Raw genomic sequence first — 23,340 nt, 5'->3', positions numbered from 1 at the left:
ACAGCAAGCCTGCACAGCAGTGCCCAAGGACAAGCAGCATATAACTGCAATTGCCATCTCTATGACAGGAGCATAGCGTGCTTTTTGCTTCAACTAATAGTAGGAGATCATTACCCACATTAAATACCATGACACAATCTGGAAACAATGCGCACAAAACACTCCTGACATTGTCACGGGCCCAATCTAGGGCACTTTTTGTGCAGACAATATCCCTGCAAAGTAGAGCAAGTTAAAGAGTTTTGAGCTAAGACCCTATTTTCACAAATATTGGCTGTAATCTTGTGTCAGTGTGGCATGAAGGAATGTCGGAAGAGCTGCCAACCAGTTCAGTAGGCTGCGTACCACAGAGGCCATCTGCCTCGCCCCAGAGAAGCAGAAACCCCCTGCCAGGACAAACACACACCAACACATGCTCACATTGATATGAACACATACACAAAAATCTGAGATGTGCGCAAGTTGTCCCATCACATCCAGACACAAGCTTGCACACTTGACGTGGCTGATATCAGCATATTTCCTTCTGTCCTCCTGTCTTTCACTCAGACATTTGCACAAAGACAAACACACACACACAAACACACACTAGTACACAGTAACACACAGAGGTGAGTTACCTAAGGGCTAAAAGTAACTATGGATTTCAAATCCCATTATGTAAAGGTCTCCTGTGTGTGGCCTCGGGCTATATATGTACTTTTTAATCCAAGACAAAAGCAGCAGGAGTTTGCGATGCATCCTTTCACCACCTGAGGGCTGACTCAACAGATGTGCTGTTGCTGTAAAAAACAGTTTTACTTTGCTGGTTTCCCTTAAATTGTGTAAAATAATTTCTCGCTATAGTCTATCATAGCTGACAATTTGAAACTATAAGTTGGTAATGACCAGTGCGTGCATACAGCAAAAGTCTTCAAAGAATATAAAACTCTTACAGAACTTACAGAACCTTATATTCATTCACATGAGTTGGAAAGCAGAATACAGATGCTGAAATCAGTTCAGTTCTTTTTCTTTTTCAACTTGCTTATGGTTAAGATGCATTTTGATGGAAAATACAAAGTGTTGCATTCCAGACAAGCTCTGGAGTGTTCACAACTGAAACACAATAGCTATAAAGTGTGTGACAGCTCCTAAAAGGATTGTTAGAGGGATAATAACAGAGGGAGGAAGAAGCTAGAGGAGAGAATTAATCGAGCTTTCTGCTCTGCTTTAAAGTTGCTCTGCAGAGAGCAAAGTTCTGACTCGGATCTGACGATATTTTGTTTTGGATAAATAGCCACTGTATCGTGGGGGCAGAGAAACTAATCAATGTTAAGATGCTATCTCCTAAAATGTCGACAGCAGCAGTTTATGCAGTTTAAGCCAGCTCATCCTGCCCTGTACGATGTAACAATCCTTTCGTGATGAATAATGAGAAAGGATAAAGATTCTATTGCAAAGTAGAGGGGTTTAAAAGGCACTTAATCAAAAAGAAATCAGAGCTCCAGCACTTAACATTTAGTTGATTATCAAATCTTTGTGGGGAGTGGTGCAAGACACATTCCTTGCCTCATGCTTGTTGGTGTCTTTCTCAGCCATGTCTCTGTGGTAATGGTGGTGATGATTTTACAAGGCTCCGTCTAATTAGCTTGTTACATAGAGACTAATCAGAGCCAAGGCAGATAATTAGAGCCTATCAACTCTGGAATGATAATGAAGAATGTACTAGTGCATGTGCATGCGTGCGCTTGTGAGGTAAGAGACGGCCTGTGTGCACAGGCAAGCGAAAGTTCGTGCAGCATATTCTAAGGTTGCAAACATGTGCAAGTTCTGTCTGATCAAGGGAGTTAAGTAGAGAGCAGATGTGACCGATGCCCCATGAGCCCCAAACTGAAACATCCTGCCTCACCTGAGTGAGACAAAAGAAGCGATCAAATAACCAGGCAGAGCAAAAGCTCACAGGCTCCACAGTGTTTAAAGTCAAATATGCTTTCTGCACTTGGTGTGAGGAAAAGCTGGTCTATACTGTACACTACAATCCCATACAGATAAGAGCATGTGCTGGGCGACTAACATTATAATGTATCATAAAAACGTGGTTGACAGAGGTGCGTTGTGTGGTTGGCCAAGGCTCAGTATGCAGTGTGTGTGAATGTGTGTGTGTCTGTGTGTGTGAACTGCACATGAGTGTGTGTTCCATATCACTGCAAGCTATTCTGTTGATGTTTCCTGCTGTTAATCCTCTTCTTGGGTAGTTGCTATATAAAGCTGCTAAGTGGCTTGAAAAAAAAAGTTGTCTCAAGTGCTTCTGTGCACATATACACTGCCCACAGTACAAGGACACTGAGTGTGTGTGTGGGAAGGGGATGAGAGGAAACAAAGTAACAGGGAGACGCACAGAAACACAAATATATCTACAGAGGGAGAGAGATATGGGCAGGCAGCATGGAAAAAGGAGTATTGTGTGATGCTTAGCAGAAAACGTAAAATAACATTACAGGCACAAGAGCACAAGGAAGGCACAGCAAACAGTGCAGCACATCAGTGGGTGCTGGGAGTATCTATGCTTGAAAAGAAAGTATGCAGTAGCAGAACACAAACCACAAGAGGAGACAATTAGGACCATAGAACACACAGTATAATTAATAACAGAGGGTTTTTCTTATGGATCCCTTGTTCCTCCTACATCTAGTGAGAAAGGAAATTAAGATACAAATATTTCTGTGTGGAATTAAACAAATTGCATCGGCAAGCATAAATATCAATGGCCCGTGCGAGACATGGAATTTCAGAGGTGCTTTTTTTGCGGTAACTGAATGGAAAGTGAAAATCAGCTCAATGGGGGAGTAATAAGGTACATTAGCCAAATGTTTGCAGTGTTAAGGAAGCTCTATTCTAAGCCGCCCACCCCACATCTCTGTGCTTAAAGCAGTGTGTGAAGCCGTCAGCAGGAGATCAACACGCTAAAAGCACTGGGAATAGAAATCTATTAACTCAGGGATCCCAGCACCACACACCTTGGACTCTCCAGCAGCTCAGAATGGCTGACACACTAACCATGTAAACATGCACACAGGCATTTTCATTCCAGAACAATTACAAATGGTAGACATCTTCAGGTTGTGCACATTTTTCACTTCAATTCTGCATCTCTGCAGAAAATGCACATTAAAAATATTCTATAAATTGCTCTTTACCATAATTTGCTTTTAACAACTATATCTGCGAAGCCTATAGCTGCAAGTAGTAAAACAAAATTAAGATATGCAACACAGACATGTACAAAAACATTGACATAGCAGCTGTGATAGCACAGATTACTGAGGGACCATTTTAGTTCATCTCCTTAGTAGGTCTTTAAATGGTGCCTGCTTTACATTTTAATATATTTAAATTGAACAACAATTTACTAAATCATCTTGCAGGCAGGCAAAACAAATGTCTGTATAAAATAGTTAGTGTCTAAATACACCTCTTCTCTACAAAAATGTACATTTATTTAATTTAATGATTTCTTGGACAGATATTGTTAGATTGCTGTGAATTTCTGTATCAACTGAGGACTCATCCCCTTCACCATATTACTGACTCACTCACTATTGTACCTCTACACCAAAAAGCAGGTACATGTATAGATAAATGAGTGACTCATGAGCCAGGACGAAAACACAAAAGATTCAGAACTAGCAATTATTTCTGCAGTACATCTAAGCCCTAAACTCTGCTCCTTACAGCACATATTCATAAAATTGATGATGTACAGTATGTTCTATGACCCTTAATGTGTAGTTTAAAAACGTAAAGAATGAATGAATGAAGTTGTGGACCGATGGATGGGTGGCTATTTCCTATCAGACCGTCCTTCGTGGTGGACTCCTTTTTTCTTGTAGTCCCACCAAAAAGTACAAAACCCATGTAATCTCTTTTGTTTTATTGCTTTGAACAGAAAAAAATGTGCCCTATTCACTCACATAAAGGACGATTAGGTGAGGAGCAAGTGTTGAATAGAGACATATTGGTATTATACAGCCTGCAGAGAAAAAAATATATAATTTAGCAGAAATATGAGAAATGTCATTTAAAATAAATATGGCCAATGATTTACTATTTTTCTTAACATGTCAATTTCAGTATTTACTGAAATATACTAATAATGCCAGTCCAGTTTTCCACACAGTACTAAACATTTCATAATTACCTTTGCTCTGTGGTGTGTTACAATTCCTAACAACTACCAATCAATTAATGAAAATAGCTAGTGATTAAAGAAAACATGTTTGTTGTTGGCTGAAAAAGAGAACATTTGACTAATGATCAACAGCCACTGTTCAGGTGTTGTTTTGGAACTGCACAAATGACATTGTGCCACATAATCACCATCTCCTCCCACATTTCCTTGGTAATGCTAGGGAAATCCAACATCCACTGTTTAATTCAGATTAGGTACCTTTGCTGCTGGTCATCCTCCCTGTCTCTCAGTGTTTGGCTTTCTCTAGTCAAGTCCAATACTGATTTAACCCCTCATAGACTTGAAATGTTGTTTTAAACAGTTTATATCATACAGCTTTAAACCGTGTATCAAAGAAAAGTAGATTAAACCTGAACTTAAAGTTTGGTTCCAGGAGTATCCTCACTTTGTATATTTCTATTGATGCAATTGAAGATTAATGTGTCTTTTCAGTAAGTTCTGTTTTTTGCTAAACATAGGACATGGCCATTGTCTCAGAGCACTGTCCTCTGTTTCTGCGTAGGGCTGCTCAGTTTCTTGTCATGGCAGACACTGGGAATTTTCAAGGCATGATAGGCAAGCCGTACATAATAATCTTTATAATAGTGTTCCAATAAGACATATCAGTGAGTGAGTGGCTAAATACCAGAACCCTGGGACTGACTCACCTAAATGTGATGCCGCCATGATTAAAATTAATAATTCCGCCTGTGCTTTTCCTACTGTGACAAGTCAAAATGTCTGCTCTGAAAAGAGTCTATTGTGTGAAAATTATGATGCTTGCCTGAAAGAGATTGAACAATGTAGCATTTGCATTTCAAACAAAACATGCATGAGGAAAAGTCTTTTTTTTTTTTTTTTTTGCTTTTAATATTGAGATTAGTGTGATATTACGCTTGTAAGTTGTAGCATGCTGATGCAACATCCCAAACAGACATCATTTGAACATAAAGTGACAGAAGAAAACAAAAAAACAAAAAAAAAAACAAAAAAAAAACATCCATGACTGAAATGTTAGTCACTTTCAAAATGACTCATCAAACCCCTGCTAGCCATAAAGATGAGGATACAAATTTATCCATCTGGGCTAATCAAAATGTCATATCTGTGCTGAAAAACAAAACCTTTCCTCTATTTGTTTAAACTGTTCAGGTTTTAGCCCAGTTTCCCTCAGTCAAAAGAAAATGCCACTAGAACAGGTGTAAAATTGGTGAGTGTTTAATTGGTGTAAAAAATATATTAATTTTGAGAAACATTTAGTTAATACATAAGTTGACAGTGACAAATTAATTAATGCAATGGAATCAAATGAAAGAGAAATTCAGATGTTATGCTAATAAAAACAGAAATTCTCCTGGCACAAATCACATGTGTCTCCATTGTTGCTTTAAATAATGAATTTGTCTAAGATTCAATATGATTGTTAAATGTTATATGAAAAATAATAATACAATAAATGTATCATCTTACATATATTGGTATCAGTCTACTGTAGGATAACTCTTTAACCCAGAATCCTGGAGCAGGTAGGGTTGTTGAAAAATGCAGGTAGAAAATGAGAGCCAGAAATTTTTAGGGAATAAAAGCTGAATCATAGAGATTGATAAGAAACCCCACTTCAAATAGTTTAAGGGTTTTTCGATTATTTCATTCCCTCAAAATCTGTTTATGTTTCTGATGTAAAATCTTCAAATATTTATTTAAAGGGACAAGATTACTTTCAAGTCAATAGCTGTCAATGGAGCAAATTCCAATTTCCATCATACCAAAATGCTTGGCTTCCTTTTAAAAGAAATGTGAGTCATGCTATCATGGATCTTTGTAGTCATGTTGCTACATTCATCATATAGCAAAGTATAACACACAACAGAGTGAATACTATGAAAATATTCATGGTTGTGTTTGTTGTTATGGCTCATTTTTTTGTCCTGTTCTTTATGCTGATGCTGAGAAATATTGCTGGAAACTGTACAGCCGGAAGTTTTACAGCAAGACCTGAGACACATACTGTATTTTTACCCTGTCACGGTTCTCATATCCTTTACAGGGCCAAGCTGATCACTGACTGTGACTCTTAATAATCAATCTATAAAAAAAACATGCTTAGATGCGTCCAAAAGCCTATATTGGAAGTAATACTTTTTCATAATCACTTGTGCACTGAACTCCTTCCATGGAAATACACTTTAAAGTTTTTCTTCAACTACCAAACCAAGGTAAGGCCTAAAAACACCCTTTTGATCTCACACAAGTGATCACATTTACTCTAACACACAGACCTCAAGGTACATACACTGAGCTTAAACTAAGCTTTGTCATTTAACTCTCTTGACATTTGTGTAAAGGTTACTTTGGTTGCACCCCTGGCAACACATTGCAATAAAGAGAGATGATTAATCATACTGCTGACAGCATCTTCCTTATCAAAGTTGTCATTTTTACTTATGGATGAGCAGAAAAATGTTTAACATAAAATCTAATTTTATATTTGACTGAGTCATATATCTGCAAACAGTCTCTTAACAACCCTTGTCATTGCCCACCACATTACAAAAGTTCAAATGTACAGTCGGTGCCAGAGGCTGTTGAACCCTCCTCTTATACCACTTTTCATTAAAAGAATTGTAAATTTCCATCATTGGAAGAAATCTTCAAGACTGTCGATTAATCAAGCATATATTAACCTTTCATCTAACACACTAATTAGAATATATGAATGAGCATAAAACTTACAGAAAGGAAAATTAATAAATCTGTCAGCAAAAGATGCAGATCACAAAGGCATTTTCCTAACTGATGGATGTTAAATTTAGATTACAAAATTGATACACACAAAACCTGTAGAAATATTCTGTACAGTATGTTAATTATTGTTGGGAAAAGACCTCACAAGATCATCTAATGACACTGATAAAATTCTAGTTATTTAGAAAATGTAAGTGTGTAACTGTAACACAGTGTCATATGTAAAAGTAGCAACATCTCAAGGTGAAAATACATGACGTATTTTCAGATACAAAAAGGGCCTCACTAGAAAAACAGACTGTCATTTAACTTTTTTGGACCATAATCAATGATGCATGTGTAAGCAGCATTCAATGATGAGCTGCTCCGATGTTTAGATTTTATTAAATTGCCCTGCACTTTCACATAGGTGCACCTTTTAGCTAACTATAACTCCACTCCAAAGTTGGGTGGAGTTTATATTGATTTATCTGGGTCACCAAGCTCCCATCCTTAACTTCCACCTCAACAGGTGAAGCTAATTTATGTCAGGTTTAGAGAGATGGAAATCTAATTACAGAAAGAAAAAACATTTGTGTGTATGTGTACAATAGTGTGCATGTCCTTTACTCTTGGGTGGTTTAAAGCAGTGTTCCCCACCTAGAAGAAAGAAATTCTACTTTTTTAACTATACGGTATAGATCAACGGCTTTTGCCTTGTCCCTTCAGCACCAAGGCAGCCCTTGGTGGCTGGGTGGGGCCAGGGTGGGTTTCCATTGCACAGCCTGCTGCATCCCAACCTGATGCTCTACCTATTGAGCCAACCAGGCCCCCTAATTTCACTATACAGGACAGTATATTATTTATTTGTTTATTATAATATTTCAGTTAGAACCAGAAAAACAAGCTGCTTCAAATAACAAATAATACAAAGCTCAAAGTATCCTTGAGACAATCCTTGAAGACAAACCTGGATAGTATTCATTGATGCAGTCTACTACTCAGTGGTGAAATGTGAAACTGTCAGAAAAAACTGTCAAAAAAATCTGTTCATAAAATTAGGGAGCAAGATGTGGCGCTGCCTCTTTACTACCAATTTTAGTGGTACTGCAACAAAAATACCCATTATGCCCAACAATCATTTTCTCCATTGACTATAGTCGTAAACAGGACATCTGTAAGACTGTTGAAATGATAGGTGTAAAGAGTAAAGGATGGCGTGTTAAGAAGTTAAAAAAATATTGTTTGCTCTCGAACGGCTTAAATATTGTCCTCCTAAACCTAGGTCTACATTAGCATTTTAGATAACAAACTAGCGACCCACCTGAGTTTTGATTGGCCTACGGCACCGCAAAAAGCAGGGAGCTGCAATAGGAAGCAACAGCTCCTTAAACCACAATGACTCATTTTTAATTCCTACCCATTATATTAACAAGTTGTCACTTTTAAACACTGAATTGCTTGACTTTGGACAAAGCTACTGTGTTTCAAGCTAGTGTTTTTCCCAAGCTTTTGCACTAACATCTGGTTAAACATGCATGATCTTTAGCATGTCTGTAGTACATCAGCAAGATTATCTTGCAAACATACATATATACTGGCATTTGTATCTGTCTGTAGCTACAAAGCAATGCATAACAATGAGTTGAAGTGCTCATTACTGTTTAAAGTAGGAAAATAAAATAGTTGGCAAACAGTGAACATCAACAAAGCCTACAATTTTCCATCAGGACCTGCACAACAGAACAACAAACGCATAAAAACAGGCTTAAATTCCACTTGCAATTTGAGAAAATGCTAAATATGCCTAAATATAAAGCTAACAGGACCGACTGCTCCAAAAAATATCAATATTAGTCTTACAGCATAATGAGGAAAGTAACAAGTTGAATGTTGAATGTAGGATAATAATTTTCTTAGCCGTGAGAAAGAAGATACAGTGTTGGTGTTTTCACCTCTTAAGTGGCTTCAAAGCTGCGAAGCCCTGATTAAAAATGCTTCACTGCCCTCTGTCTCTCATCTAGCTTTTGAAACATTCTAAACAACAGTGTTAACTGAAGGTATATTGTAAGATTAATTATTTAGAGTTAAAAGCTCTAACAAAACCTGTAGTCAGCCCATTTGTTGTGTAAGAATAAGATCTTAAGACCTAAAAATGTATTGGAAGGCAGCATACACTAAGTGGCTAAAAAGGGCATTCAATTACAGCAGTTCTATTCTCATTTATATAAAGGTCTGTGTTTTCTTCGAGCTTTTGATGGGCAGGTTAAAAAACAAACAACTGAAGCTTTGTGGGTGTGATGAAATTAAAATGAGTGAGTGACTGACAGTGTGTGGGATTTCTTTCTTCTTTTGAAATTAAATGGGGGTGAAATAACTGTGTAGACAGGTATTAGGTTCCATTTACATAAGCACTACATTAGTAGTCAAGTATTGTATCTTCACAACTATCTGTGATATCTAACATAATTAGATCTGGGTGTGAAGTATGCTTTTCTGTTCTCAAATTTGTGACATCGCTACTATGCAAACAGAGACTTGGTGTAGAAATAATATGCACTCAAGCATATGTACAGTGCAGTTTATGGTGCACTCACCCATACTTTCACCCACGAACCTGGTACACTACAAATGGCATGGATGTGCAGCAGCACACATGTACGCCCTATCACACAGCTCACGGCAGAGACCAGACTTTTGGAAAGGCGACAGGGGGAGGTAATCTAAATGACATTGCAAGAAGGAATATTCCAGTGCAATCTCTTAGTAAGAGGATCTAACGTGTTCAGATATAAATTGTTGTTTGGCCTCTCCCTGCCCTTCCTTGCACCTCGCTCTAGGTTTTATTTTTCTGCCAGCAGCAGGGAACGTGGTGTGTATGTTTTCCCATTTTTGTGTCTTTCTGCATCTCAGAGTATTTAACTTTTATTGAATTGTGTCTTGTTTGTGCATTTGTGGGCCTTCTTGTGTGCTGTAGATTGTATCGGAATGTGTGGATGTGATGTAATTGTGGGGCACATTTGTGCAGTGTGTTGCTGGTGTACAAATCTATAACTATAACTGTGTACACATGTGTTTGTGTGTTTTCAGTAGATAGTAGATGATGCTTCTATGCACCCCTCAGCTCACTCTTGCCTGAGGTTAAGCGGAAAGAAGTTCTACGAAACCCACTGCAACTACAGCAAAAAAAGCATTCCTAGAGGAGTGAAGAGAAGACATGGGAAGAGAAGAGAAGAGGAAATAACAGATGATACCACATTGCTCTCTTTCATTCCAGCCAAAGGTGCACTGTTCATACAAGAGGCTTTCATTTGGTCATTAGTCTCTATCAGTGCCCGTCTGTTAGTGTTAGTGTGTGTCAGAGAGCTATCTTTCTCTCTTGCACTGGCTTGATGATAGCGAGGTAATATCAGCTTTATGATGGTATGACTATAATGATGGGGATGGGAGAGTTGTCAGCATGTGAGGGCAGGAAACAGTGAAAAAAGTGAGTTTCTCTGTGTGTAGATACAAAAGCACACATCTGTGCCATTTCTCTCTATGCATACACATGCGTATGAGCGTGCGCATATTTGTGGACAAATGTGGAACAAGGTCCAACTCCTACTGCTCTCCCCATCGCTGAATGGGCTGTAAATGGAGAGTAATGAGGGAGTACTTTCATGGCAGATGTGCCCTCCTTGCAACACTGTTTTACCCTGAGACTGTAAAATTGACCCAAGCGAGACATCAGCAGGCAAGCAGCCACTGGCTGCTCTGATTAAACTCTGTATGTGTTGTGGAAATCTGAATCGCTTGTTCGCTAAGTTTGCCTCACAGTGCTGTGCCGCAGGAAGTAAGAGTAACTGTCATTCGACATAGCACCTAGAGTCACATTAAACGACAAAAGCCCTGGCAGTGTAAGCTAGGCCCAAAATCTGTTAGGGGGCCATCTTCTTCAGTGGAGTGTGAAATTATTTTAGCTCTCTGCTCATTATAGGATTTTAAAATGCATTATAGTTAGGGCTTTTATGGTGTGCTGCGGTATTAATTCAATTTGCCTCATTCACACTTTCTTATTATCATGCTCAGTTCAAGCTACAGGGGAGGAAGCTGCTGAGCGGTGCTCCTCCACCTTATCTCTAAAGGATATAAACTACACTACCCAGCTCAATCAGAGGCAGCACGGATTGCTCCATCCATTTGCCCACTTTTGCTGTGTCTCCCCCTCTCTTGTTTTCTACATGCTGCTTCTTGTGGCGACCTCCATCTCTCTTTCCATCCTCCATCCTTCCCCCTATTTCCTTTTGAGTTGGTGATTGATGTGGGTTGTTCTCAGAGCCCTTTCAATATCCTTCCATAAAAACGAAGAGACACAAACACACACAGCCAGTGCACGGTCAAAGATGCCAGCACAAAAAAACACATACCAGGGCAAGGAAGAAGCAACAGAGGGAGCCGCACAGGTTTAATGGGAAAACAAGCAACAGTGTATGGGTGAGACAGCATTAATCTATCACTGCAACCAGAACCTGGGTCTGTGTTTGTTTAGCAGGCCAGAGAAGGAGGCATTTGGGGAACACCCTATCACCGTCTCCTATTGTCCAAAGGAAGACTAATGTGTTAGATTGTAAATGTATTCCCATAGAAGTACAGCAGATTATTATGGAGCACCAGTGTGAGGGTGGACTCAAGCTCTGACAGTGTTCCTACAATGCAAATGCTGCCCGCGCACATAAATTAACAGTGACAAAACACACATTGACATGATTCGTCTATTGTTTGCACTGTGTGCGCGCACACACACACACGCACACACACATACACACAACATGCTATGCACTACACAAGTCACATGTATTAAACTGTAACTCAGCATGTGAGTGCAGTTTGGCTTATTGGTGATGGGGGAAGAGAAAGAGAGGATAAAGTCCTCATTTAGACATCTAATCCAGTGAGCAGTCTGTCCTGTGCGGACCATCATCTCCTGTCATTAGTAGCAGGCCAGCAAGATTAAACAAGATCAATGTTTATCACCCACTGTGTGTGAGGAACCAAGTGTTAAAACTCCCCCACCACACCACAATTTATCACAATAGTTCCTGTCACTGCAGCTTTAAGAACTGAAATCTATGATTATGTTTAACATATGTAGTAAAGAGCAATATTAATCAATTTTAATGCCTCAAATCTGTGATAATGTTCACAGTGGATCAACATGATCTCCTATTAACATTTTTAAAAAGTAATGCTCCATCAGTAGGATTTGCTGTAAATATAGGGTGACCTCACAGTCAATCCAAATATTAAGACTAGCTGAGTGACTCATTTGTAACTTTGAGGACACAATTATTCATGCTGCTAGCTAAACATTTAGGGAGAGATCCTCAATTCAGTGTTTGACAGACACAGGCATTTTCTCAGTAAGAGATATCTATCAAAATCAAGTTAACACACACTCACACAATTAATTATTGAAATTACTTGATTAAACAGCAGCTGTGGTTTCGGGGCAGAAAGGGCAGCAGTAATTACGACTTAATAACTTTTGAAAATGAAAACTGCAAAACTGTGGGCACAGTCTCAACAAAAAAATATGCAGTTCAAGCGCAGGACATTTAAAAAAAACTTTAAATTCTCACTTTTTACTGTACTTTCTTTCATTTCCTTTGTTCAAAAAAAGGGTCATGAGGGCTGCTGCAATAAACTTTGTGCTCTCAGTTCCGGGTCTTAATCCTTAATATGTGGCAGTGGTGCGTGTCTGTGTGTTTCCATGGCAAGGCCGACACTAGTAACGACACAGCAGCATCCCTATCCCATCCTTCTCGGCACATCATAAGACTGTAGAGACCATATGGTCTGATTAGTCGACAGAATTAAGCCCTGCACTGTCGAGGCAGAAAGAAAATACAAGATAGAAGGAAAGCCAAACACTCTGACTGGTTCAGACACAAATTGATAACTGGAACAGAGTTAACCACACACACAGACACACACACAGACACACACACACTTTCATGCTCCACTTGCACAGGCACCTGAGCCGAGTTTGGAACAGACATAATAGAAATTTCAAAATACAGATGGGAAGAATATAAAAGCCTACACAAGACAATCCAATCTACATCAGAAGCAAGAACCTTCTTTTTTAAGTCTTGCTTTGTGTTTTTAAAATGTTTGTATATATATATATACATGCATATGTATGTTGCACTCTTGCACAAAAACCCAGACTCACTCACTGTAAAACATCCATTTAACAGCACATGTAGGGCATGTTCTTTGCTATGTGAACAGTCCTAAGAGGCACTCTGTTTTCTCTGCATCAAAGACACCTGCTTCTGTAATCAGTCATCCTTCAGCTTTGATGGACACTATGTTTCTGCTTCCTAGAATTGATTAAATAACTGAACTATGAGCTGGACATAATCTTCAAACACATTTTCCAATCTGAGCTGCATTTGCTTTCTACTTAGTCTGTTTGATTGCCAGTCAGACTGAAATTTTTGCAAAAGTCGTTTTCTTCATTCTACTATCTCTTTGTGTATGACAGTAATTTTCATCTTTTCAACAAAAGCCACATTCTCACTGTGCAAATTGGTGTCGCGCAATTACTGCAATTTCTACAATTTGTGCGCTTTACTCCAAAGCAAAGTTCATGGCATGTCAAAACATCTCACTAGGCAACTTGGCCAACCATGTGATCTTTTTTCTTGCATTAAAAATCTCCTTGTTCACAGTTCAACCACCAAAGCTTTCAAAGCTGTCTGTGTCCTCTGTGTTTATCACTGGCTCCTTGGGCCACCGAGAGTGAAGCTGCAACTATTCTTACACTCAGTTAATTGGACCTTGGGGTACAAAAGGTTGAGAAATTCAAGACCAAATAGAAAAATAAGTACAAGCATTGAATTCACACAACATATCCCTGCACTAGCTCCAGTTTTCCAATGTTCATTCTATCCTATACGCCGACTTGTCTAAAAGGCTGATTCATTAGAGTGCTTCAGGACAGTTTTATCAGCCACTGGACTCAATCACACACGTACCTCTCTGCAAGTTCGTAAACTTTCAGCAACAGTCTGTCACAACCTATTCTGCAACATATAAATTGTTGTTTAAAGTGATGTTTTGTGACTGAGAGCAAAACAGCTCCTAGTTAATCAATAGCACAAAATCAATTCAGCTCTCACTTGGGAAATGCCACAGAGAGGCTATCCAGCATGCAAAGATGGAGCCAAAACAAAAGTTTCAGATGGACAAGGAAAGTGGCAGGTCTTGAGAGAAAAAGGCAATGAAATAAACTGCTACTGTGTTTATCACAAATCATTCCAAATGTAGCCAATGAAATCAAACACAACAGCAGAAAATGTAATTATGCCAACAAAACCCTCAAACTCAAACATTTGTCTTCTACTAAGCTGGTGTCAGATTTAGTAAAACAAAACCTTCTCCACTGGTGATAAGCTCCTGGTACAATGTGTAAGCAGTGGTCATTTATCACACAGGTAGACACCAGGTTGCACAAAGGAATTCTGGGAAACTCTGCTGTTGGAGGTCAGCGAGACATTTACCTGACAGCGCCTGCCTCCGTTCAATGTCTAGAGTTGACAATGTCTGTGGTAATGGGCATCAATAATGCAGACCCTTGGCCAGATAAAAACACGACTGTCCTCACAGCACTATGCCAAATGCAGCACTCACATCCCCCGCTACTACTCACACAAGAAGCTTGGATAATTTACAGTTTGTGGGTCGAGTGTTGAGGTTCTGCTGTAATGAGGCACTGTATACCTAGCTCATGTAAACAGAATGACAGACGTATGCATACGCACCCATTTTTCATTTTCATAATTACTGCGTTCTTAAAAATTAAGTCATCTTATTGTTCAGCATGCATTTACAAATATCTTCTTCCCTTTCAATGTCCTTGTTCTTCAGGCACTAAGAATTCAGCAATGTGATCTGGTACCAGCGTCGATAGTGACCTTATTAAGCCGACTGAGTATTGACCAGACATGACTGATTCACCTTAAGTGCAATTTCTGCCACTGGAATTACTATGCATTGTAACATTTGATTTTCTGCTGTACATTCTATTTGTTAATTATTTTAATCAACTTAGTTTTTTGTGGGACAGGATTCTCTGGAGACTGGAGCATCATTTGTTTTTGTCCAATGAGAGCATATGTTTATGTTCAAGTGACAAAAATGAGAAGGACACTTACAAAGAACAGATTTTGTTTACTCTGAAGTTACAACTTTTAGTCTAGGGAAAAAAGAGAGTGTTCGGATCCATACTCAGCAAATCAGCAAATACCTTCATTTAAGTCATCAGAATTGGTATTCGGAGACAAAATCCAATTGGTACATCCCTACCTGCTAGATGCCACACACTATTCTGCTTTCTCTCTCTATCTTTTGTTTTCTACCTTCATTCCAAAGGGCAGGTCATACGTTTTTATCATCTTCTCTCCATTTGCCCCCCAACAATCTTCAGACATCTACTAGCACACACTGCCCTTTTCACAGCTCTTTGGTACTATATTTCTTCCCACCTCCTTGTGCCCTGTAGACATCCACTCTGCACTACAGGCTAGAGTACATGTACACCTCATTCCCCTCCTGCCACCCCAATAGTTTCCCACTTCTGCCCTCTAACCATCTGACAATTATTTTTCACCAAGCTGACCTCTCATCAGCAGTCTACAACTCCCTGCCTCTGATCTAGCTGCCCTTTACTTATCTTCAGTAAAGCTTCGCAGGGAAAAACAATCTCACACAGAGGCATGCATTTACGCAGTCCTTCTCATCTTTCATCAGGTTTCTTACCTTTGCCTCAGTTCCTGTTCATAAAGCCACATTCTGTGACCATGCCCCAACATTACCGCTTGTCCTAACCTTTCATACCGCTGATAGTAGTGTATCCTGTAGCTTTTAAATAACTCTTCTTCATGTGCAGAGGAGTTACTTTCCAACATCTCTTCAGGTTCTCTCAATTCCATCTTAAAACAATCACAAACACACACACACACACACACACCACCTACATACACAATGTCAGATACATGTCAGGACTGTAGAGAAGAGAGGACTGCAGGGATGTTGAATGGACACATCAATTTGATATCCCAGAGACCACAGAGCAGAAATCAGAATACTGCTGGTTATAGCTTCCTAGTATGTCAAAACTAAACCATCTAAACATCTGCTCTGGGGATATCTGGATACTGAAGGACAATTCTAACATTAAATATGTGCACAAACACCATCAACATTAGCAGTGTGGATGAAAAAAAAAATACTCATGTATATTCACATGCATGCTGACAATCAAACAGAAGATAAAGCATAATCACCGCAGGCTTATTTTTTACTAAATTGAATAAATGCAGACAGCTTTTTGTTAAATTGTTTTCTACTTAAACTAACAGCCCCACAGTCACAAATTACCAACAAAAATAAGATGGGGTCTCTTCTCAATTCATTTCACATCACAAGGGGAATATGCAAATTTAGTGGGATGGGGACAAGTAGGAGGGAGGAAATTGGATTAAAGACAGCATGAGGCGAGATGCTAACTATGAGTAAGAAGGAGGAAAGAGAGCAGAAGAAAGTTCCCTGACAAAACAGGCTGAGAAGAGGTGATTACCACAAGCTGAATGACACCCTGTCCACATATACCTAAAAGACAGGGAAAAACCACTCCAATATCCTCCACTTCAACTCACAAAGGACTGCACCATTTGTTCAATACTCCTAACCCGCCAAATACCATTAACAGATTCTTACTCAGGTACATAGAAAAGGATTTTTCAGGTGGGACAACCAAAAGCAAAAATTCCTCACCAATACAAATCTAAACTGACGTCCTCTGTGGACCAGCGAAAATCCTTTACAGGAAGAGCTGCTGAGGTCCCTCACTCCCTCTCCTCAAAACAACACCACATAACCAGTTTCTGTGAGTCATGAGTCATGGCCTACTTCCACTGCCTCTCGCTTTTTTCCCCCTTATACCGCTGGTTTGATACACAGAAGCTATGTCAGAAAAATATCACTTCATTGTTTTCTCTGGGGATTTTTGGTGTACCAAATATAGTTTAGAAGGTAAATACTTCTCCAACATTACCAAGGGATCTAGTCAAGGAGAAATAAGGAATACTTTCATAGGGCCTTAAATAAGAACAGACACCTTAGATAAATAAGGTGAAACTGCTGCTTGCTAGATTTGATGCATCGGAGTGAGAGAAACAGTATCAAAGCTTATCAGGGGGTCTCTGTACATGCAGTAAAGTCTTAATTAGATCCCAACCCCCTAAAATGTATTATTTTGATCTCTGAATACGTACAGCTATGTAAAAAAATCATTCTGTAATGAATTTAAACAATTTTTTTGGAGTAAAGCAAAATTCTAAGTAAAGCAAGTTAAGTCAAAATGTTTGTTTAGGACAGCACAGTTTTGTAGTGGCTCGCACTGCCACATCACAGCGAGAAGATCCCCGGTTTGAATCCACAGCTGGCTGCTGCCTTTCTTTGTGGAGTTTGCATTTTCTTCCTGTGTTTCCTTGGTTTTTCTTCCTGGGCTTCCTCCCACAATCCAAAGACATGCATGTTAGGTCAATTGGTGACTCTAAATTGCGCTTATGTGTTAATGTATGAATGTTGGTTCTGAGTACAGACTGAAGACCTGTTCGTGGGTGCACCCTGCCTTTCACCCAATGGCAGCTGGGCCTCCCCACAACCCTGAACAGGATAGCCGGTCACAGATAAAGGATGGATGAATAGATGTTTGGTCAGTGTTTTCAAAACAGAAAGTAATTTGTAACTTTTGCGGTGTAAATAAACAATAATATAATGAATGAATTACAGTGCCATGATGGTATTATGCATTATAGGAAAATTACTTCAGAAATGAGCATGAACAAAGAAGCCCAAGCTGGTTAAACAATACAAGTGATCACACTGACCAGTGATATCTGACAGTATGTTGCATAATTACATTACTGATTTCTACTGATTTCTGAAATGTAAAAATCTCAACAGTATCTATTAATATCAGTAGCAGCAGATATGAGAGTAGTTCATATGTGGCTGCAATTCCTGTGTCGAACCTGTGCAAACTAGTGTGTGACAGGCTGTAGCCTGTCCTAACAGTAAAATATATTGATGCCACATACTTGGTTAATTGTTATTCAAATAAACCTATTAACATTGTTTAACACAACTGACTCCAGGGACGGTGTTTAAACGTGTCACGTCTTGCCGCCACGGGGTGGAACAGAGTATGAGTCTTTTGCAAGCACATTTTCTTTCAGGTAAGTATGTCAACGAGGCTGTACCCCATACTGGGAGTAATCTAACACTGCTGTTCCATCTCTCCCTTATCCGCAGTGTGCCAAAATAATTTATCTGAGATATCTAAGTGTCAAAGTAGACTTTTTAATCTCCATTTGAACAGCACAAATAGCTCCTCTGATGGCTCTAATCATAACACTGTAGCCACAGCAAATGTATTAACATAAGAAAGCCTTGTATGGTAACTATTTCATGCCCATATTAACAAAGTAATGAACAAATTCACTATACATTTAGTACATTTACTAGTCAACAGGTAGACACACTTTTCCCCCACACAGAATAGATCAACGGCTTTCGGCTTGACCCTTCAGGTGTCGCCACAGTGGAACATGTTCCGCATGTCGATTTGGCTTGACTTTTCACACCGGATGCCTCCCATTTTATCCGGGCTGGGGACCGGCACCAAGATAGCCCGCTGTGGCTGGGCCACGCCTGAGGAGGTGGGATTCAAACCTGCAACCTTCTACATCACAACCCAATGCTCTACCACTGAGCCACCAGGCCCCGTATTTTTTACCTACACAGAATAAACATTTAAATAACTGCGACAGCAAACATTAACCAGATGTGCAGTGGAACGATCATTAGCCATACATTCACATGTATGTTAGAAGAGACTACTGTATGGTAATAGCGGTAACAGCAAAGGTGGTACGTAATTATGCTGCAAGTATTGAAAGCCTCGGGGTTAGAATAAATGTGACAGGCTTAGTTTACAGATGGTCCAGGCAAAAGGGAAAAAAATCTGAAAAAGTGTACAATGATGCTGCAATAAGAACAGTCTGTACTATTACAGAGTTACAAGAAAGTACTGAGCCTTTGTAACTGTCTCTGAGAAGTGTTCATCTCTGGCTCTGGTTTTTTGCTTTGTCATGCTGTAGTGAATTGTGCTAAAGTTTACCTATTATTTTGTCCACATCATGACATGAATAATGTTTTAAATATTTTTAAGCTCAACTCTGAATGCTGCTGACTTGAGTGATGTTTGATGTGCTAGTAGACAGTAGCCTGACAGTTCTTTCTGTTTGACATTCAGCAGGTGACTGTCAGCACCACGGACAGCTCTGTGCTACAGAGGGTTCACAGGGGTAGAATTGGGAGAGACGTAGCAACACATTGGGCCCTATTAAAACCGTTGTTATTGTACCTGGGGTCAGTTTTCGGGACCATGCAGTCTCACACTTGCATACAAACAACACCTGCAAACACAGGTGCCCACATACAAAGCATCTCAATCATCCTTTCTTTAATGCGTCTATGAGGTCAGTCCTTTATCTGTAAGACAGACCACACATTTATTGCAACACCAAAGCAAACCCACAAAGCAAACCCATGGTTTGCAAAGAAGGCAAATTCACATGGGTTAAATCTCTAAAGATAAAATCCAGCTAAAATGGACTCCTTCACTCAGAGAGACGTGTATGCAAGGATTGGGAATTAGACAAGCAGAAGAAAGGCTTGTCCTCCCAGACTCCTGTCAGGATCCTCTGTGGAAAGCTGTAGTCACAGCATAAAGGACATGCCATGCCTTTGATCACCAGAGGAGAGTTTTGCAGGTGAGAGAGGTAAAATGGAGGAAGGTATCTGAATATCTGTCAGGCTAGAGCAGCTTTTCTCTGTCATGCATCTGTTGAAAAAAAAAAAACGTCAGAATTCTGACTATTTCTGCTCTCTCTGAAAAACCTCAAGACACCCCCTTGCAGGAACGTGTCCCAATCAGGCATGCAATTATAATCTGGAACATGCTGTGCAATGTAACAGCAGCAGGAAATTCAAATGACAACAGCACACACTGCTTCCTGCACACCATGTAGCTCAATTACAAAGCAAATCATTTAGATTTTTTTTTCTAGATTGTTTTTAGTCTCGAAGTTGAACTTTCGGTGGAGTTCGAAAGTCTTAAACATCGGTTTCACCTTTCCTCCAAGAATTTGAGGGGTTGCCAGAATGTGGCAGTGCTACTTCAAATCCCTGGGACTAGAGAGTGAATGAGAGGAGGATTAGATGGGTAATGCCAGTAGATGAGAGAGAAAGGGTCGCAGTGGTTTGCCACTCTGCAAGGATTAGCTCCGAAAACAACTTCACAGTCAAAACTATGTCAATCAAGGACATAATTCAGCCACTTCACAAAGGCCATTTAACATAAACTAAAAAACTCACCCTCGCCCTGCTACACACAAGCTTGTAAGATTGAGCTATAATTGAAATATCTCATGCATATCATAATAAATTAGGCAAATGTCAGAGTACACGAAAAATCTCTCCACTGAATGTTGCACGGCAATTTATTTCAGGTACAGTGTGTGGATGGATAGATGATAACGAGGCACACCTGTGGAATAAGCCAATGCTGCATATACACTGGCAGCTCTATATGAATGTGATGGAAATGACAGGCCTGTTCGGGGACTCCACTGATGAAGTGTGAGGTGTCCAGATGGCAGCATAGTTTTACCATGTGCAGCAGTCTATTAAAATAGGGCACGATCACCACAAAGCAATAAATTCCTGGGGAAAGGAGAGGGGGTGGGGGATGTGACCCAACTTTAGTGCAGATTAATAGAGGAATAATCTACACACCTCTTTTATCTTGAATCTTAACACTGAGCTCCACGAAAGGCTCTGTCTCCCTATCCAGCCTCCTGGTTATCGTGATATCTCCACTGTCGCGTGCAACACTGATGGGAGAGCTCTCAGACTCCGGGTAAATCAACTCGTAGGAGGCTGACTGAAACCTGGCGGGACTCAGGCTCGCTATAACAGAGCCGATGCTGGCGTCTTCTGACACATTTAGAGAAACCACAGTGCCAGGGTCAAGTAAAGCTCTTGGCGACCGCCCTGCCCTTCCTGACCCCGATAAATCAGCAGGACGCGTCGCCCACCGGTGTGGAGAAATAGTAACCACTACACCTTTACTTGTCAGAGGGGGCCAGCCGTGATCCCTGGCAAATACACAGAATTTGACTTCCGAGGGGAGTCCCAGAATAGAGTCAACCAGCAAAACTTCGCCTGTTTTCGGGACAACATAGAAACTGCTATTTTTGGGGACAGAAATATATGTCAACTCTGCGTTCTTGCCGCTGTCTGCGTCGACGGCGTCGATCTTGTAAACCACGCTACGGAGAGCAGTGGTGTCATCTAAAGTTATGTGAAGGGTGTCTGCACTGCGAAAAGTCGGCTCGTGGTCGTTGGCGTCCAAAACATCCACTTTTATCGACGCAACCTCGAAGACGACAGACTCCGATACGCAGGTCTGGCAACACAGACCCAAGCTCAGCATGTATTCTGAGCGAGCCTCTCGGTCCAAAACCCTGGAAGTTTTAAGCAATATGTTTCCCCGTTTGTGGTAGGCGAACGCGCGGAAATCTTCACTGCCATTTCCATACAGTTGGAAGTGCATCCCGGGGACTGGACACCATTTTTGCGCGTTGATGCGCCTCACCGGAATGCTGAGTCCGTTCACTTTAGAAGCCGTCGGCGAGTTCTCAAAAATATGCCCGTGAAAGAAAGGCAGCCGCTCCTGTATTTGATATCCAGCAGCCGGTGTCAAAAGGCAGCATAACAAAACACCCCAAATCATTTTGGTGCCAAGTTATGTACCTCCAAGCGGCTCAGGTGTAGAAAATCATTTCAAAAAGAAAGACAAGCACTTGAGAAACACTTCCCACATAGTTATACTCCATACGATCCTTCCAGGAGATGTCTCTGAACTTTAAGCTTTTTCATCATTGGAGGTCCACGTAGCACATCTGCGTGCGGGCAGACCACAGCGCTGCAGGCAGCTGGCTGTATTCGTACCCAGCGTTCAGCACCAGAGCGCCCGTACAGCGCCAAGCGCGGGGGCGTGGCGGCGCACGGGGACGGAGCTCCTCGGTGAACCCCACCCTGTGTGGTGGTCAGGAGGGTCCCCCCCTTAAACCTCTCCACGCCGGCTGAGCCTGTGCACACGCTGCGAGAGCCTTGGTAAGCCCCTCAGCGTAAAGAAGTGCTGGTAGATTGAAAATCACTCATCCTTTCTGTCCAGAGAAAAGTCGAGTGAACACACATGCGACACTGTGTCTGGAGACCAACAAATACTGGCGTCCGTGGAGCAGTTAGACGCGAACACTTTTACAGCGCAGCTGTTGAAACTACTCATGCGCTGCACTCACCTTCCTCTCTGCCTGGGCCAGGCTCTAAACTTTAGGTTACACTTCCCATAAGGCACTGCATTTCTGCAGTAGCACACCCACACAATCATGTTTCATTCACAGCTTGTACAAACTACAAAACGGCACCAATATAAATGCAAATTCTAGGATCTGAGCTGTTAAACTGTGTAAACAGGATGATTTAAACCAGCCTACACTGAAGAGCTCCATATGTCGTTGTAAGTAGTGTTATATGCACACCAGAGTTCAAATTAACACCGTGATTGCTCTTCCTTCCCCTTCCCACTCTGCTAGCATGCCAAGCACCCAGAGCTCTCTAAACCTAATCTGTAGGTGGCTACTACTAATTGCCATAGACTGCACACTTCCAATTCCCCTTTCCTCTCTGTGCGTGTCAAGTCAGAAGACTAAATATTACATGGAATGAAAGGCTTTGAATTGTCAAAGAGATAAGGAAATAATGGGCTACAGAGCAAGGTTGTATGCTCTATTGAGTTTGTCTCTTATGTCAGCCTTTACTTTAGACATACTTGGATCAATTTTCATATGCACTGGATATATAATGCAATGCCAAAGGTTGTTTTCTACTCATACACACTGTAGGTTACATTTGTATTCAGTTTGAAAATTCATCAAAGCTCCTGCTGAAAGATCCGTATCAATTTGAAACCACAATCCATCACTGCAATTTTATCTGAATCCACTCTCTGCAGTAAACTGTTCTTTTCAGGCAATAACTCTGGTAACTGGCAGCGAGACCCAAGACAATTTTGAATCGCAGCCTGCAGCTGGAGCACAAAGCTCATATTGGTTGATCGCTGTATTCTTTTACGTGTGACACAAATGGTGGGCTGTATCACCAGGAAACAGGAGCCATCTCACAGTCACAGGTGTTTTTACAACCGCTGGCCTGAAGAAGGA

The 23,340-nt window shown here is 40.5% G+C and overlaps 1 protein-coding gene across 4 annotated transcripts in view; it reads right to left on the bottom strand.

The window, feature by feature from the left end:
* The window catches only part of LOC137125999 (neural-cadherin-like), a 78,414-nt gene extending 55,995 nt beyond the window's left edge, over positions 1-22,419 (bottom strand). For 3 of the 4 annotated variants that reach the window (XM_067502340.1, XM_067502342.1, XM_067502341.1), the window contains exon 1: positions 20,849-22,417. In XM_067502340.1, the coding sequence (XP_067358441.1) occupies positions 20,849-21,848 (1,000 nt within the window). In that variant the 5' untranslated portion in view covers positions 21,849-22,417. Of the gene's footprint in view, positions 1-20,848 lie in introns of all 4 variants that reach the window. The other variant, XM_067502343.1, reaches the window with a different exon arrangement.
* Between the last annotated feature and the right edge of the window lie 921 nt (positions 22,420-23,340).

This window comes from Channa argus, chromosome 4 (assembly GCF_033026475.1).
Source record: "Channa argus isolate prfri chromosome 4, Channa argus male v1.0, whole genome shotgun sequence".
NCBI lineage: Eukaryota > Metazoa > Chordata > Actinopteri > Anabantiformes > Channidae > Channa > Channa argus.
Note: the sequence above shows the minus strand (reverse complement) of the source record. Positions and strands in the feature narration are given on the sequence as shown.